The 15,057-nt window shown below is 34.1% G+C and overlaps 1 protein-coding gene and 1 long non-coding RNA gene across 4 annotated transcripts; both read right to left on the bottom strand.

Moving 5' to 3' along the window:
• Positions 1-1,202: 1,202 nt before the first annotated feature.
• Positions 1,203-3,360, bottom strand: LOC120067362 (uncharacterized). Of its 3 annotated transcripts, none has more exons than XR_016525527.1 (4): positions 2,804-3,118; positions 2,474-2,558; positions 1,646-1,865; positions 1,203-1,482 (listed from the first exon to the last, which is right to left on the bottom strand). It is a non-coding gene; the product is annotated as an uncharacterized LOC120067362 (long non-coding RNA). The 3 variants fall into 3 exon arrangements; XR_016525529.1 differs by having other exon boundaries at positions 1,793-1,865; XR_016525528.1 differs by lacking the exon at positions 2,474-2,558 and having other exon boundaries at positions 2,804-3,360.
• Positions 3,361-3,444: 84 nt separating this feature from the next.
• LOC120067516 (uncharacterized) lies at positions 3,445-3,876 on the bottom strand. Its single transcript, XM_039019066.1, has one exon. The coding sequence runs from the start codon at positions 3,874-3,876 to the stop codon at positions 3,445-3,447; it is 432 nt and encodes a 143-aa protein (XP_038874994.1).
• Positions 3,877-15,057: the final 11,181 nt, after the last annotated feature.

The raw sequence follows: 15,057 nt of genomic DNA, 5'->3' as shown, positions 1-15,057 counted from the left end.
CTTGCATTTCTAAATGATTGTGGGATCCAAGTTAAAAAGGCGTATTTTTGTTTAAAGTTTAGAGCTGATAAGAGAAATAACAAATTTTAAGATTTCATTTGAGAAAATAAGCAAAACATTTTAGAATTGTATAAATTGCGAATTAAACATGACATAATAGACTGTAATACAAATACATTTTGTACACTACTAGTTGGGATTATGTTGTAATCGAGGGTTAAAATTTCGATGTTAATGGAAATATCGAGTTCTTAATTTTACCGAAATTTCGATAAGATATCGATTTCGATGGATGTTATTAAAAATTATAAGAATAAAAATTTGAAAAAATACATTTAGATTAGTAAATAAATATTTTATGATTTTTAAATAAATTAAGATCTCTCTTATTTATGTTATAGTTATATTAGTGACATTTTGTTACTTATTTTTCATATTTTATGGATTTTTCTACGATACAATGGAAATATCGATTCACTCCTCATGTCAATATTGAACCTATGGAAATATGGAAATATTGATGAAAATATAGACATGTCGACGAAAATTTAATAGTATGGTTGTAATAACAGAATAGGCAAGCGTTAACTGAAGAAGATAAATTGTAATAAAGATAATAAATATAAGATAGTTGGAGGGAAAAAGCAACTTATTCTTGATTAAAAAACGTAAAAGAAAAAACTAAAACTCGAAAATAATAAGATAAATATAAAAAGTCAAATAAAAAATTTGAAAAGGTAAGTTAAAACTATTTGAAATGAAAAGATTGGAAGATAATATGAGATTTGAAAAATGAGATCCAAATTTAAGATTAAAAAAATTGGGCACAGCTGAAGATTCGTATGGACGAACAAAATCCAAATTTGTAACTTGCAAGCTTTAATTACGGTGAAATTAAAGAAGCTTATATTTTAGGATTAAAAGAAAAAGGTCTCACGTGTAAGGAAGGCGTTTTGTTATATTTCTCATGATTTTCGGTTTCTTTTCTAAATGTTCAAATGAAACTTAAATTAATGCTCTGAGATCTAGTTTCCCTGAAGTTTAATGGAGTTTTCAGCATGCATGTAGTAACAATCTATTTAGAATGTGTCTTAGAAGGTTGGGTGTGACCTAGAAGACGTAACAACCCGACTCCCTAGGTCTTAAACTAGGTAATTACTAAAGACATGCATGCATACATTTCAAAACGACACTTTCCATGATTTGATAAAAGACAAATATTAAGACTTTACTAAAAGTAATTAAATGAAATTCATTTAACAGGGTAACTTAAAAAAATGAAATAAAGTAAACATCACAATAAAACATCATCCAAAACACCCGATGTGCAACAAGAAAATAAAACTAAAAGACCTCTAAATTTAACAATTAACTAATTTAAAATCATGAAGATATAGAAAAAGATAGGCAGAAACATTGACTGGTCCCAGTGGTTTGATCACGGATTCTGCTTGTCATGCGCTAGCGTGTTGTTACCTTTACCTGAAAAGGAAACATAAGATAGAACGAGTATAAAATACTCAGTAAGTAACTCTACTACCAGGGTTAGGCTAAACATCTATATCCAATAAATGCTACTTTCTAGTGGGACATGCATAAACCTCTACTTTTCGTGGATGGCCATCTAGTGGACAATTGAACCCACCTTATCGTAGGTGAGATGTACCCACAAACCTCTGGTGAAACTCGAAGAAGATCACTAACCTATGGTGAAGTCCCGAAGGAAATCACAACCTCTGGTGAATCTCGAAGGGGACACAAACCTTTGGAAAGCCCCGAAGGAAACACTAACCTCTAGTGAAATCTCGAAGGAGATCATTAACCTCTGGTGAAGTCCCAAAGGAAATCACAACCTCTAGTGAATCCTGAAAGAGACACAACCCTCTGGTGGGTACATGACTATGGGTCGAAGGTAATTATCACTAACATAAATAGCATACATCATAAAGCAAGGTCCCACAATCATGCAAATATAACTTCATGCTCATACAACCTCTTAGCATATCATATAAAAATTTAATTCATGCTCGTACTCATAACATGCTTCAAATATAATAAAGATAACCTCATATATCCTCAAGTATCTTGATGCATACAGTCTTAGAATCATCAAATTATTCTTAAATTTTATCGCCTGGCACAAAGGCGGTTCTAGTAGTAAGTTACTTACCTTAGAATTTAGGTTCAAAAACAAACTCAAACAAGCTTAACTTCTCTTTGCCGAACACAACATTAAATCAAGACCTAGAATAATTAAGTCAAACAAAAAATTAAATTAAACCTTTGGGGTTTAATTCCAATTTAACCACAATTATCCAAATGTCTTTAATTTACCGAAAAAGTGGCTTCGTCTAAAATCAGTTCCAAAATTCAATTTAATTGCCTAACCTGAATATAAATAGAGCCAAAGTTTATTAACTTAATTTTCAACAATTACCCCTAACCCAAAAAGGAAACCAACTCAACCACTTACCAAAACTATGCCAAAACTACCAAAATCAAACTTTTGCAAATGCAGGTAGCACACTTTTGACCCCAAATTCCTCCAAAACTCGGATCTACAACTCAAACATAATGGGTAAACATTAGTCAGAACCAACAATTTAATTGGCATTCAAGGGAAACCCTACACAAGTACAAAATCTTATCGAAATCGACCCCGAACAAGCTGGACAATTACCAAAAATGTTCCCAAACTTCAATCTACAAGTGAAACGCAATGAATAACAACCAACTGAGGCCCAAAAGCTGATGGGTTTTCAAGAATCTTTAAGAATCCATTTAAGATGGGAAAAAATCTTACCCAAATAAGAACCCCCAGTGGCAGGGCACAAAGGGTAGGGCGGTGGCAGCTGTGGCGTGCAAGCAGACGATGATGAAACAGGTGCGGCAGAGTGAGGGGGTGCGACTGGCAAACGACGCGATCTGATGATGGATAAGAGGGAGAGATTGCGACTAGGTTGTGGCGGCGAAGGAAGGAGAGGCGGTTGGTGCAAGTGTCCTCGACTGGAATCGCGCTCGCTGTTAGGCTGTGACAGGGAGCGAAAGAGAGGCGGCTGGAGAACTGAAGTCGAGCGACGAAAAAATCTTTTTACTTTTTTAAATTCTAAATATCTTCTCAAATTTCCAAATCCCAAATCTTTTTTTTAAAAAAAATGAATTATTAATGCATAATAATCCAATTTAACCTCAAAATTCAAAATAACCTTAAAATATTATTTAAAAAAAGTAGGATGTTCTTCCTCGAAAGTTTATTCCTGAAAAAGCTCTAGGTATTGGGTTCTCATATCATCCTCTCGTTCCTATGTTGCTTCCTCGAATTGGTGATTTTGCCACAAAACTTTCACAAGTGATATCTCCCTGTTGCATAAGGTCTTCACCTCCCTAACAAAAGTTTGAATAGGCTTTTCCTTATAACTTAAGTTCTCATTTAATTGTAATGGTTCAAAGTCCACCACATGGGATGAATCCATCACATACTTCCTCAACAACGAAACATGGAAAACACTGTGAATCGAAGATAGAGATGGTGGCAACGCCAATCGATAAGCTATAGGGCCAAATTCGCTCCAATACCTCGAAATGTCCAATAAATTGTGGACTTAGTTTCCCCTTCCTACCAAACCTTAGAACACCTTTCACAGTTGCTACTTTCAAAAACACTTTGTCACCAGTTTCAAATTTCAGGTCTTTACGGCTAACATCGGAGTAACTTTTATGTCTGCTTTGAACTATTTGCATACATGCTCGGATCTTCTGTATTGCCTCATTCATGGTATGTCTTAGCTCAGGTCCTAGCAACTTTCGCTCACCAACCTCATCCCAGCATACGGGAGACCTGCAACTCTTTCCATATAGGGCCTCAAATGGCGACATACCAATGGTAGCCTGATAACTGTTATTATATGCAAACTTCATCAAATGCTGGTGAGAGTCCTAACTCCCTGAAAACTCTAACGCACAAACGCACTACATATCCTCCAATGTCTAGTTCAAGCACTCCCTTTGACCATCAGTCTTACCCAACCTGGCTGGACTCTTCCAAAAACTACATGTAAAGCGAGGGTCTCTGTTAGACACAATAGATACAGACACCCCATGAAATCTCCTCTTTCATGTATAACTACGCCCACTTATTCACCATAAAAGTAGACATTATCGGAATAAAATGCACTAACTTAGTGAGTCTGTTTACTACAACTCAAATTATAGTAAAACCCTTTTCTCTTTAGGGCAACCCCACGATGAAATTCATAAACACATTCTCTCAGTTCCATTCTGGTATGCTCAAGGTCTGCAACAAGCTTGTTGGCTTCTGCCTTGGGGCTTTCACTTGCTGACACACTAAGCACGTACTAACGAACTCTGCTATCTCTCTTTTCATGTCATTCCACCAATAACAACGTTTCAAGTCCTTATACATCTTGGTACTAGCAGGATGTATCATAAATGGGGAGCTATGAGATTCTGATAATAATTCATTCCTGAGGTCACTGTCTACAGGTACGCATAAACGTCCTTGATAAAGGAGACGGTTATCTGCAGACAAAGAGAATTCACTGAAGGGAATCGAATTCCTGTGGAAGTGTGAGATCACTTTGCATTCGGGTTTTTCATTTTAAAGAAACCAAATCACAACAGTCCATATTAACAATGGAGAATAAACATTATATTTAACATGCTATTGAAGATGGAGAAAATGGAAAAACTTAGCTCACCTTTGTAGAATTCCAAACTTCTCGAAAAATCCTCTTTCTTTGATCATGAACACCTCTTCATGATCAAGGAAACCACCATAAGAATAACCTTGTTATTCTCTAGGATTTTAAGGACTGGATGAGTGGTCTCCAATACTTGGAAGAGGAAGAGTTAGAGAGAAAGTGGTGTGAGAGTAGTGAGGATTTTAGGTGTGGAGGCTAGGTAATTTTGTACAAATGAAAATCCTCGCCCTAAATGGGCTATAAGGATATATTTATATGGAGAAGGGTTAAACCCTCCTCCAAGTATTTCCTTTTATACCCTTAGTGCTAATTAAGTAAATAACCCTTATTTAACTGGTTGGCACACTAATTATTATACATTAAATCTTATTTAATATATAATTTATTAATTAACATATAAACATCATATATTTATACGTATCCGCCTCTTTAACATTAAAATTAATTAATTCTTCATGAATCTAATTCACTTGACTTTATTGTTTGAATCTCATTCAAATATATCTCTCTTACATAATTTGGATTATAGATCAAATCTAGAATTAACAATTATATATTATTATCATTAATATAAAATTCTCTCAGTTGATTTGAAAAATTCAAATAATTTCTCATAATTATCCTTTAGTGAACTAACAAGAGGGTCTTATGGACCTACAGATTAGAAGCTCCAATGATATGAGATTAATTAATTAAGCTATTTAATTAAATAAATCAATATTCATTAACTACCGGTCACTCTACTAAAGACCAATAGTTGCACTTTTTGTACAATAGATATATTTATGTGTCCATGGATATAACCAATCAATAGTAAGTTGACCCTTCAAAAATCGATCATAACTACAATGGGTTAAATTACCATTTTATCCTTGTAGTTACATCTAACTCTTTAAATACCACTGATTCCTCTAGTGGACAAATAGTTTATAGTTCAACTATAAAATAACACCTTTCGGGCCAGTGAGAGGTTGAGGCCTCATTATTCAAAATCCGAAATCAGCTATTAAGGGAGCAATTTATCTCTTTTTTCTAAGATCGGGAAGAAGTAAATTTCATCTTGTATAGTTGTGTTCCCAGTTTATGGTAGACTTGTTGAGTCGGTTAACACAAAAACGAATAATCAAATCACAACAGATTCAAAATCTCAATTTACTGAATCTTAATCAAACAAAGTTTAATGGAGAAATTCTCTCCATTCTCACCCATATAGATAAAAGGATTACCTTTATAAATAGGTATTTACAACTCACTCAGATTAAGGTCAAGTCACCTATCTGATGAAATGTATAATTGTGCAATGTTAGCAAACAGAATCAATATGCACTCTAATTGCATTTAGTTTGAGTTCTAAAGCATGAAAAATCAAATTTTTCAGAAGAGGGTTTTTAAGAATATCATACCTTTGAAGAATCCTCCAAATCCAAGCTGCTCTCCACGAATTCTTAGCTTCAACATCTCAGTGAACCATCAAGAGGTCTTCTCTGCTATTCTTAGCCTTGAATTTGAGTGGTGTAACTCTAATTTGAAGTGAATTAAGTAAGGAAATGGGAGGGTTTGAGATGGAGAGAGAGAGCTATAGAATTCCTCTAAATTCCAACCTCCATCTTTTTTCACTCTGAAAATTCCACGCTTTTAACTCTTACATGCAAGCATTGAATAAGGTATGCATTTGACACTTCAATTGGAATTAAGAAAGTGGGATAAGTGTTTTAATTAGATAATGCCACCAAGCAACTCTAATTTTGTGGATTTCTTCACTAGATCACAAATTGATTTTCAATTTCCTTTTATTTAATTCAAATTAAATGAAATTCAAAATTAAATTTCTAAAATTGAATTGAAAATTGAAAATTGAAAATTGATTTTATTTTTAATTATTTAAAAAAATTTAATATCAAATATTAAATTAATCAAACACCTAATTGTATACATAAATCCTATTCATGTAATCAATATTTAAATGTTTTAAACTCTCCAATTTTGTTTATTTTCGATAAATTGAATGTTAATTATATCGAATATAATTATGCAAACCCTAATTTGAAATTGAACGTTTCAAATTCAAACCCTAATTTGCAATTTGAACACTTCAAATTGAAAACTTAGTTTTGATTTTGAACATTTCAAAATTATTCAATTCACTAATCCAAGGTGTTCATGTTTTACGAGGTAGTAGAGGGACCTTATGACCTACAGATCATGAGCTCCAACGATTTGAGATTAATTGACTAAAACTCCTTAGACTGAATTAATCAATATTCGTTAACCACCGAGTTACACCACTATAGCTCGATAGTTGTACTCTCTTCATTGTAGATATATTTGTGTCCACTTGATTTAACCATAATCAGTAAATCGACCATTCAAAGGTTGCTCGTGATAACGGTTGGGTCAAATGTTGTTTTACTCCTAAAATTACATCTTGCTCCTTAAGTTCCACTAATCCTCTAATGAACAATTGGTTTATGATCCAATCACTAAACCAGGTCCCTCTCAAGCCAATGAGAGGATGGGACCCCTTGTTCAAGACCTAGATTTAGCATTTAAGAGAACAACCTTCCTCTTATCCCTAAATCGGGTAGGCATAAATTCCATCTTGCACCTTATGTCCCTAGCTATCTACCCCGTCTTAACCCTGAAATGGGAGGCTTATTGAGTCGATGCTGTTAAGCAAACCCTCACCTATGCAAATCTAAGGATAATCCTGAATAAATAGAAGTTCATAGTTAGCTTAGGATTAAGATCGAGTTACCTAGGTCATCTAAGCGAAATAGTCAGTCTTAAACAGTAAACAACATTATAAAATAAGAGTGACTTATTTCTTAGTCCGATCTTATGCAAACTCATTGCATAGGATGCACCCATTCTTCATATTTGAATAATAAGTTAATTATATGTGATATGTGATATGATTAATATAATGTATTTGATACGTTATAATATAAAGTTTATTTTGAGACGAATTAAATATTTGAATATGATTCAAATACTAATTATATGGATGAGATTCATATTATTGAATTTAGTATAAATGTGATTTATACTAAATACCATACATTATTGAGAGAAATAAAACTATAGGTTATATTGTATTTGATACAATATTAAAACTATAGGTTATGAGTTATATTTGATATAACATATAGTTTAATATATATTATATGATAAGGTAGTTATCATATATATATATGATGCGCTATTTTATGCGGTGAATTAATGAAAGAATTGCGGTGATAGGAAATGCATCATGCAACAAGTTTTCTCGGCATAATCCAAGTATAAAAAGGGTCGAACTCAGGTACTAAGGAAAACAATATGTGGTGATAATTCTTAAGATAGCTTTGCGGTAACAAATAAATTAACGATTGGTTGGTTTGTTGTTTGAGATATAAAATGTATGCGGCGGATTTGAGAAAAGATTGATTATGCGACATATACACCGAGTATGCGGAGGAACGGTTTGAGAAGGTCTTTAGCTAGCGTTCCCCGAGGATACGTTCAAACTATGCGATCATGCTACACTCATTCGATAGCAAATCATTTTCCAATGCAAATGCGGTAACTCCTAATTCTAGGACGCATGTGATGAATGCGATAATGTCCATAGAGCTTATTTCTAAGTCTCTACTTCTTGCCTATGCGATGATGCAAGATGCACACAAAGACAAGGTGACCGCATACAATCATAACCTATCTCTAGGATGCATGCGATGCGTTAATAGCAAACAACGCTTATTCCTAAGCTTCTATCTCTTGATTATGCGTTTCTAATCTGACTCTCCCGAGCCTAGATTCTAACCTGACTTTTTCAAGCCTAGATTCTATCCTTAGACTACCCTCCCGAGTATCTCTAATGGACGAATGACGCATACATAATACAAGATAATCGCATAGAATGAAGATCCCCAGTTATGCTAGCTAAGTGCTTCTCAACCTATTCGACAGATTTAGCTGCTCATGCGTAATGTACAGAGAGTAAACAGATATAAAGATGTAAATTCCATTTCTATAGATAAGTTCAGAGTATAAAATGACAATGGAAGATAAAGATAGAGAGTCTGGTAGCAATTGCTTACTTCCCAAGACTTTTACACTATTATTCTGCTCAAAAGATGTTCTTGCTTCGCAGAAGTTGGCCCTCTCTCTGATCTTGACGCTTCCAACACTCTTCTAAGTTCACTGGAACGATCGCTCGATATAATCTCACTTCCCTCACTTCCGTCTTCTAAATAAATGAAAAACTAAGAACAAGGCTAGTTCTAACTATGGAGAAAATTATCTGACTGTGCGAACTCCTACTGAAGGTGGCCTCTGGTATTTATAAAGCTTCAGGGTGAAAGGCTTCTTCTCTCTTATGATTGCACTGATGGGATGGTAGTAATTCTCTGTCTGACGCGCCGAATATTTGTCACCGAAAAGTTGAGTGTATTTGCTACAGTAGTTCATTAACGGCTTGTCAACTTAATTTGGAATCGACCGTTATCAGCTTTCTGTCCCATCATGATTTATTACGCTTTTCACCCGGATGCGCCCACCAAGTTACGCCGGCTCTATGCGACGACCTTTTTGAGCAGATATTTGCGAGCGCAAATGACCGCATAGCCTTGCAATAATGCAATCTTTTGATACGCTCGACCGTTGATTTCTTTGGATCGCATTTTTCGCCTTGCGTCAACTCATATTTTGCATAAGAATACACAAGTTAGCTATTTTGATGCGATGGATGCATACAACCGCAATATTATGAACTTAATGCTTTTTGGACACAATCTTATATATTTTTATCAACGCAAACCTGCATTGTTTAATAACTTAGCACTGTAATAATGTGCATTTCTGCCCGTTATCAATATATAATCTAATTTATTAAAATAATTTATTAATTTTTTAAAATTAGTTTTTGAAATTAATTTGGGAGGGGGTTGTAACTCCTTCCCACTTTTTTCTCTTAATTTTAATCATGCTGATGGTGGTTTTTGGTGGAGTGTGGTCTTCATCTTCTTTACAAAAGATTTTACAGAATTGTGTGGGATCTCTCTGTTTTCTCATAAGAATACATAGAAAAAAAATTACTCTCTCTCTAAAATCTCTCTCACTCTTCCAAAATCTCAGAGTCCACATAACTCTTGAAAATTTCCATTCTAAGGAGAATACAGAGGTAACTCTTGTAGTGGTGACCATTTTGGTTTGTCTTTTTTTTAGAGATCGTGTTTCCAAGAAGGTTCGTGATTGGAGAAGAGGAAATTCGTGAAGAACAGTTCTTCAAAGGTAAGTTTTTTTGAAGCCCTAACCCTTTTCCCTCTTCAATTGCATGTTGTAAAATTTATGTAATTTGCATAATTTTGTTATGTAAAATTTTGTTCTGTGTAAAATTAAAATTGGGAACGATAACCGCTTCCACTACAGAACTTCACCATCCCTTCAAATGTGACCTAGTCTTAGATGCCAAAGATGAACTTTTTCTTTTGGAGAAACTTTCCTTCTTTTGTTTTGTGTAGTTGCAATGTTGAACATTTCAATATTATGGAGCATTTTAGATATTAATGGCCTTAGTACATACAAGTTATTTTCATTTGTTATAGAACATATATCAACATCATTTTTTCGAGACAAACGCTTTATCACGAATAAACAATATATTATAACAGTGTTCCAACAAACAAGAAATTGAAATTAAGTTCCTTTCGAAATTAGGAAAAAGTAAACATTGTCTAACAAAATGAACTTAGAATAAAAAAATAACTTAATGCTCCTTACTGCAACTGCCAAGATGATCTCGCTCATTCCTACCCAAAGAGTCATCTCCCCAACCTTAAGCTGCTTCCAGGAACTATTTTCCTGCAAAGAGGTACAAACATGACTAGTGGCTCCTGAATCAAGTATCCAAACATTATTATCATGCTCCACTAAACACGTTTCTAGAACAAGTAAATCATATTTACCTTCATTTTCCTTCTTTTTTTTGGGCAAGTAGGTTGGGCAGTTTCGTTTCCAGTGTCTATATTGATTGCAATGGAAACAGGTTCCCTTTGTAGCCTTGAACTTCTTACCCTTTTGGGTAACAACAAGTGGATTAGCTTTATTCTTTCCTTTACCACCATTCTACTTCTTCTACTTTTTGGGGTTTGAGGAAGAAGGTGCAAACTTAATCCTAGAGGTAAAACCCCTGTGGAAGTTTTTCGAGGAACTGGCAACATTTTCCTCCCCAGTTTGTCCTTTGGCTTTCATCAAGGACTCGTAAGTCTGTAATTCATTTAAAAGTGTGGTAAGATTGTATTGAATCTTATTCGTCACTGTGTTGCTATGGAATTAGAGGTAACTATTCAGAAAAGTTTCTAGAATAAAGCTTATTTGGCTGGCCTCATCTATGATAGCCCCATTCATATCAACCACATTGAAGTGAACCATCATATTAAGGACATGCTCCATAATGGATGATCCCTCATTCACGCGGGCATTAAAGATATTCTTTAGAGCACAATACCTAAGATGCGTGGTCGGTTGGCCAAACATCCCATGCAATGATTCCATGATTTCTCGAGCTGAGACCATAAGCTTGTGTTTTTTGGCTAAAACTTCATATAAGCTTGCCAAAATGTAAACTTTGGTCTTGTCGTTGGCCTTGGTTCACCTGTCTAGGCTTCACAAACATTTTATGAAGCATTAGGCCTAGAAATTAGAGGACATTCCTCCACTAGGACGAATTTTAGGTAGTTTATTACCAAAATCGTATTAATCGTATTCTTTCATGTCACGTAATTATCGCCATTTAGTTTATCGGTGCCAAGCAAATATATTATTGTGCTAGTCATTTGGCTTATACAAAATAGATAACTTATTTTAGACACTTATGCAAAAATTCATTTTGATCCAATTAGGTTAGCAAAACAGTAATGAACCCAACATCATTTTATTTTGCAATCATACTACAGTGATTTAAAATAAATGCCACCTCAGGGCAAACAGTTACTTCTTCACTAAATTGAGACATTCTCGATCAAATATTATACAAGAATAACTCTAATTCCTATAATATTTAATTATCATTAATTTGATCCAAAAACCATTAACTACCTTAATGTTTTCTTGTAAATGTAACCCTTAATTTTCAATCTTATAACCCTACCCCAATCAGTTTTCCTCAAGGAGAACATAATTGGTGTAATTGATTATAGTGTTCTTATCCATTTCTAGAGTTTGTTATGTCTCTTTCCCATGCAAACACCTTCCTAAGGGGGACACTCCCATGGCGCCACGAGACCGATTATGGAAATGACATTCCAAAGTAATAAAGGAGACCACAGGATGTGTTGATACACATCCTTCTCCCACTTACTATAAACACTTTATCCATTCACCTCTATATTAACCCGTGCAAATACCTTCCCTAGGGAAGGTCTGCCCAGGGCATTATGAGGCCGAACATGAATCTCACATTTTAAACTTTTAGGGAGAACGTGGGTGGAAAAATGACATATCACATACATCTTTTTCCTCCCACTAAGTGTTTTGCAAAAATGGATTTATTAACTTAGAAAAATTTGGCTAATTAATTTTAACCAAGTCTTCTGTTAATTTGCTCAATATAACATTTATATTGAAAATATTAATAATATGTGATTTTATTTGTTAAACTCTTTAATAAATCTAATAATTTATTACATGCTTATAAAATATTTGTTCAATTCACCTTATAGATCGATCCCAGGTAGAGGTGTTCCATTTCTATCAACTTAAATACCTCAACCTAGACAGAACATTCCTAAGATAAAGGTCCCTTTTGGGCAATTATTTAATAAATTTAATCTTTTACGGACTTCGTTTTAATCTTATTAAAACAAATTAAAAGATTAACCTATTTCTAATCTCATTAGAAAATCTTTCAACATAAGTCTAGGTGAATTAATTTTAAACCATTTAAAATTAAGTTGGACCTATGTTTGCATGCAATTTTTTTATTATAGATTTTAATCTACTCCATTAAACATATAACAATTATATTTTAATGACATATTAAAACCTATAATTTGCATCTAATGACGTTGATCAAATAGAACAATTATATTTATCTAAGTAGTGTCATGCTCAATACAAGGTTCATTTTCATTGGAAAAATATAACATTTATATTCAACATCCATGAAGATTAAATATATATGTTCATCATTCCGTCACACATTATAACATTTATAACATTGTATGATGCATGATCATGCTTAATGAAACATACATCAAAATAATATAATACTTATATTATGATGCATCGACACGCTAATAAAATCATGCAATTATAAATAATATAACACTTATATTAAATATGATGCATGAAAATGTTATCCTAAGGTGGGATTTTAAATCTATATGACATACATTATGTAATATAAATTCATCCATTAATTTATACATATATCAAATACATAATAAAGTAAACAGCAAATGTTGGACCAAATTTTAGCACCCTAAAAATTAATTAAATTAATATAACTAATTTACATTAATTCAATTAAAAAAATTAATTAAAATTGCATAAAACAAGGAAATCTACTGCAAACATCGGAGAGGAGGCTCAGACTCACGATCGCCAGACTCCTCGCACACGCCTGTAAGTTCAGAGCATTGTAACGCTGGGAGGTAGCGTTGCAAAGCTATGGATATTGTCCATCTTGCCAGGCCTCGTAGCGTCGCGATGCTGCAGTCCAGAAACCTCCTTTTTGCTGTGTTTTGCTTCGAACTTGGACCGAAAACCTCTGTTTTTCACTGATCTCTTTAGCAACTCTTGCTCCTCGATCGACATGGACTTACAGACTCGATAGCAGAACTTAAATGTCCCAAAAAAAAATGAGCCCTTACATTTTAATCAAGTTAAAGCGTAAAGCTAAGTGCAAAAAAAAAATGTAAACATCCAATATTGCAAACCTCACATTCAAAATGCAGATTAAAACCCACCTTTCTACACATATTTTTGTTCTAAAATGCGAAAAACAGAAGTGTAAGCATTGACACTTATACTAATTGAAGGGAATCGAGTTTGTGTAGAAGCGTGAGATCGCTTTGCATTAAGTTTTTCCATTTAAACGAAACAAAATCACAGCAATCCATACAAAAACAAACATTATATTCAGCATGCTATTGAAGATGGAAAAAAGGGAAAAACGTAGATCATCTTTGTAGATTCCCAAACTTCTCAAAATATTTTTTTTTATCACGAACACCTCTTCACGATCAAGGACACAACCATAAGAATAACCTTGTTGTTATCTAGAATTTCAAGGATTAGGTGAGTGGCCTCCAATACTTGAAAGAGGAAGAGTTAGAGAGGAAATGGTGTGAGAGTAGAGAGGATTTTTTATGTGGAGGCTAGGTAATTTTGCACAAATGAAAATCCTTGCCCTAGATGGGTTGTATGGATATATTTATATGGAGAAGAATTAAACCCTTCTCCAAGTATTTCCATTTCCTTTTATAGAAAAAGATAGGCATAAGCATTGACTGGTCCCAATGACTCGATCACGGATTTGCTTTTCATGCACCGGTGTGTTCTTACCTTTACTTGAAAAGGAAACATGAGAAAGAATGAGTATAAAATACTCAGTAAGTAACCCCACTACGGGGGTCAGGCTAAGCATCGATGTCCAATAAATGCTACTTTCTAGTGGGACATGCATAAACCACTACTTTTCATGGATGACCATCTAGTGGATAATTGAACCCGCCCTACTGTAGATGAGATGTACCCACAAACCTTTAGTGAAAACCTAAAGGATATCACTAACCTTTGGTGAAGTCCCAAAGGAAATCTCAATCTTTGGTGAATCTTGAAGGAGACAAAAACCCCTAGTGAGTCCTGAAGGAAACACTAACCTCTGGTGAAATCCGAAAGAAGATCACTAACCTCTGGTGAAGTCCTGAAGGAAATCACAACCTCTGGTGAATCTCGAAGGAGACACAACCCTCTGGTGGGTACATGACTATGGGTCAGGGGTAATTATCACTAACATAAATAACATGCATCATAAAAAGGGTTCCACAATCATGCAAATGTAACTTCATGCTCAAACAACCTCTTAGCGTATCATATAAAAATTTAATTCATGCTCTCATAACATGCTCCAAACATAATAAAGATAACCTCCCATAGCCTCAAGCACTTCGATGCATATAGCCTTAGAATCATCAAATTATTCTTAAATTTTATTGTCTGACACAAAGGTGGTTCCAGTAGTAAGATTACTTTGTTGGGATTGTTGTCTTACAAAGAGGGTATGTTATACAAAGAGTTTATATAAGACCGGACCACAAAATGAATAAACTCTCTATATAACACTGTTACTAGA

This window comes from Benincasa hispida, chromosome 12 (assembly GCF_027475165.1).
Source record: "Benincasa hispida cultivar pf3 chromosome 12, pf3_genome.v1.1, whole genome shotgun sequence".
Lineage (NCBI taxonomy): Eukaryota > Viridiplantae > Streptophyta > Magnoliopsida > Cucurbitales > Cucurbitaceae > Benincasa > Benincasa hispida.
This window is presented reverse-complemented; position numbering and strand designations above follow the sequence as displayed.

What these genes read in the sequence shown, in the direction of transcription:
- LOC120067516 (XM_039019066.1), bottom strand. Translation starts at nt 3,876, where the DNA reads ATGTCGCCATTTGAGGCCCTATATGGAAAGAGTTGCAGGTCTCCCGTA.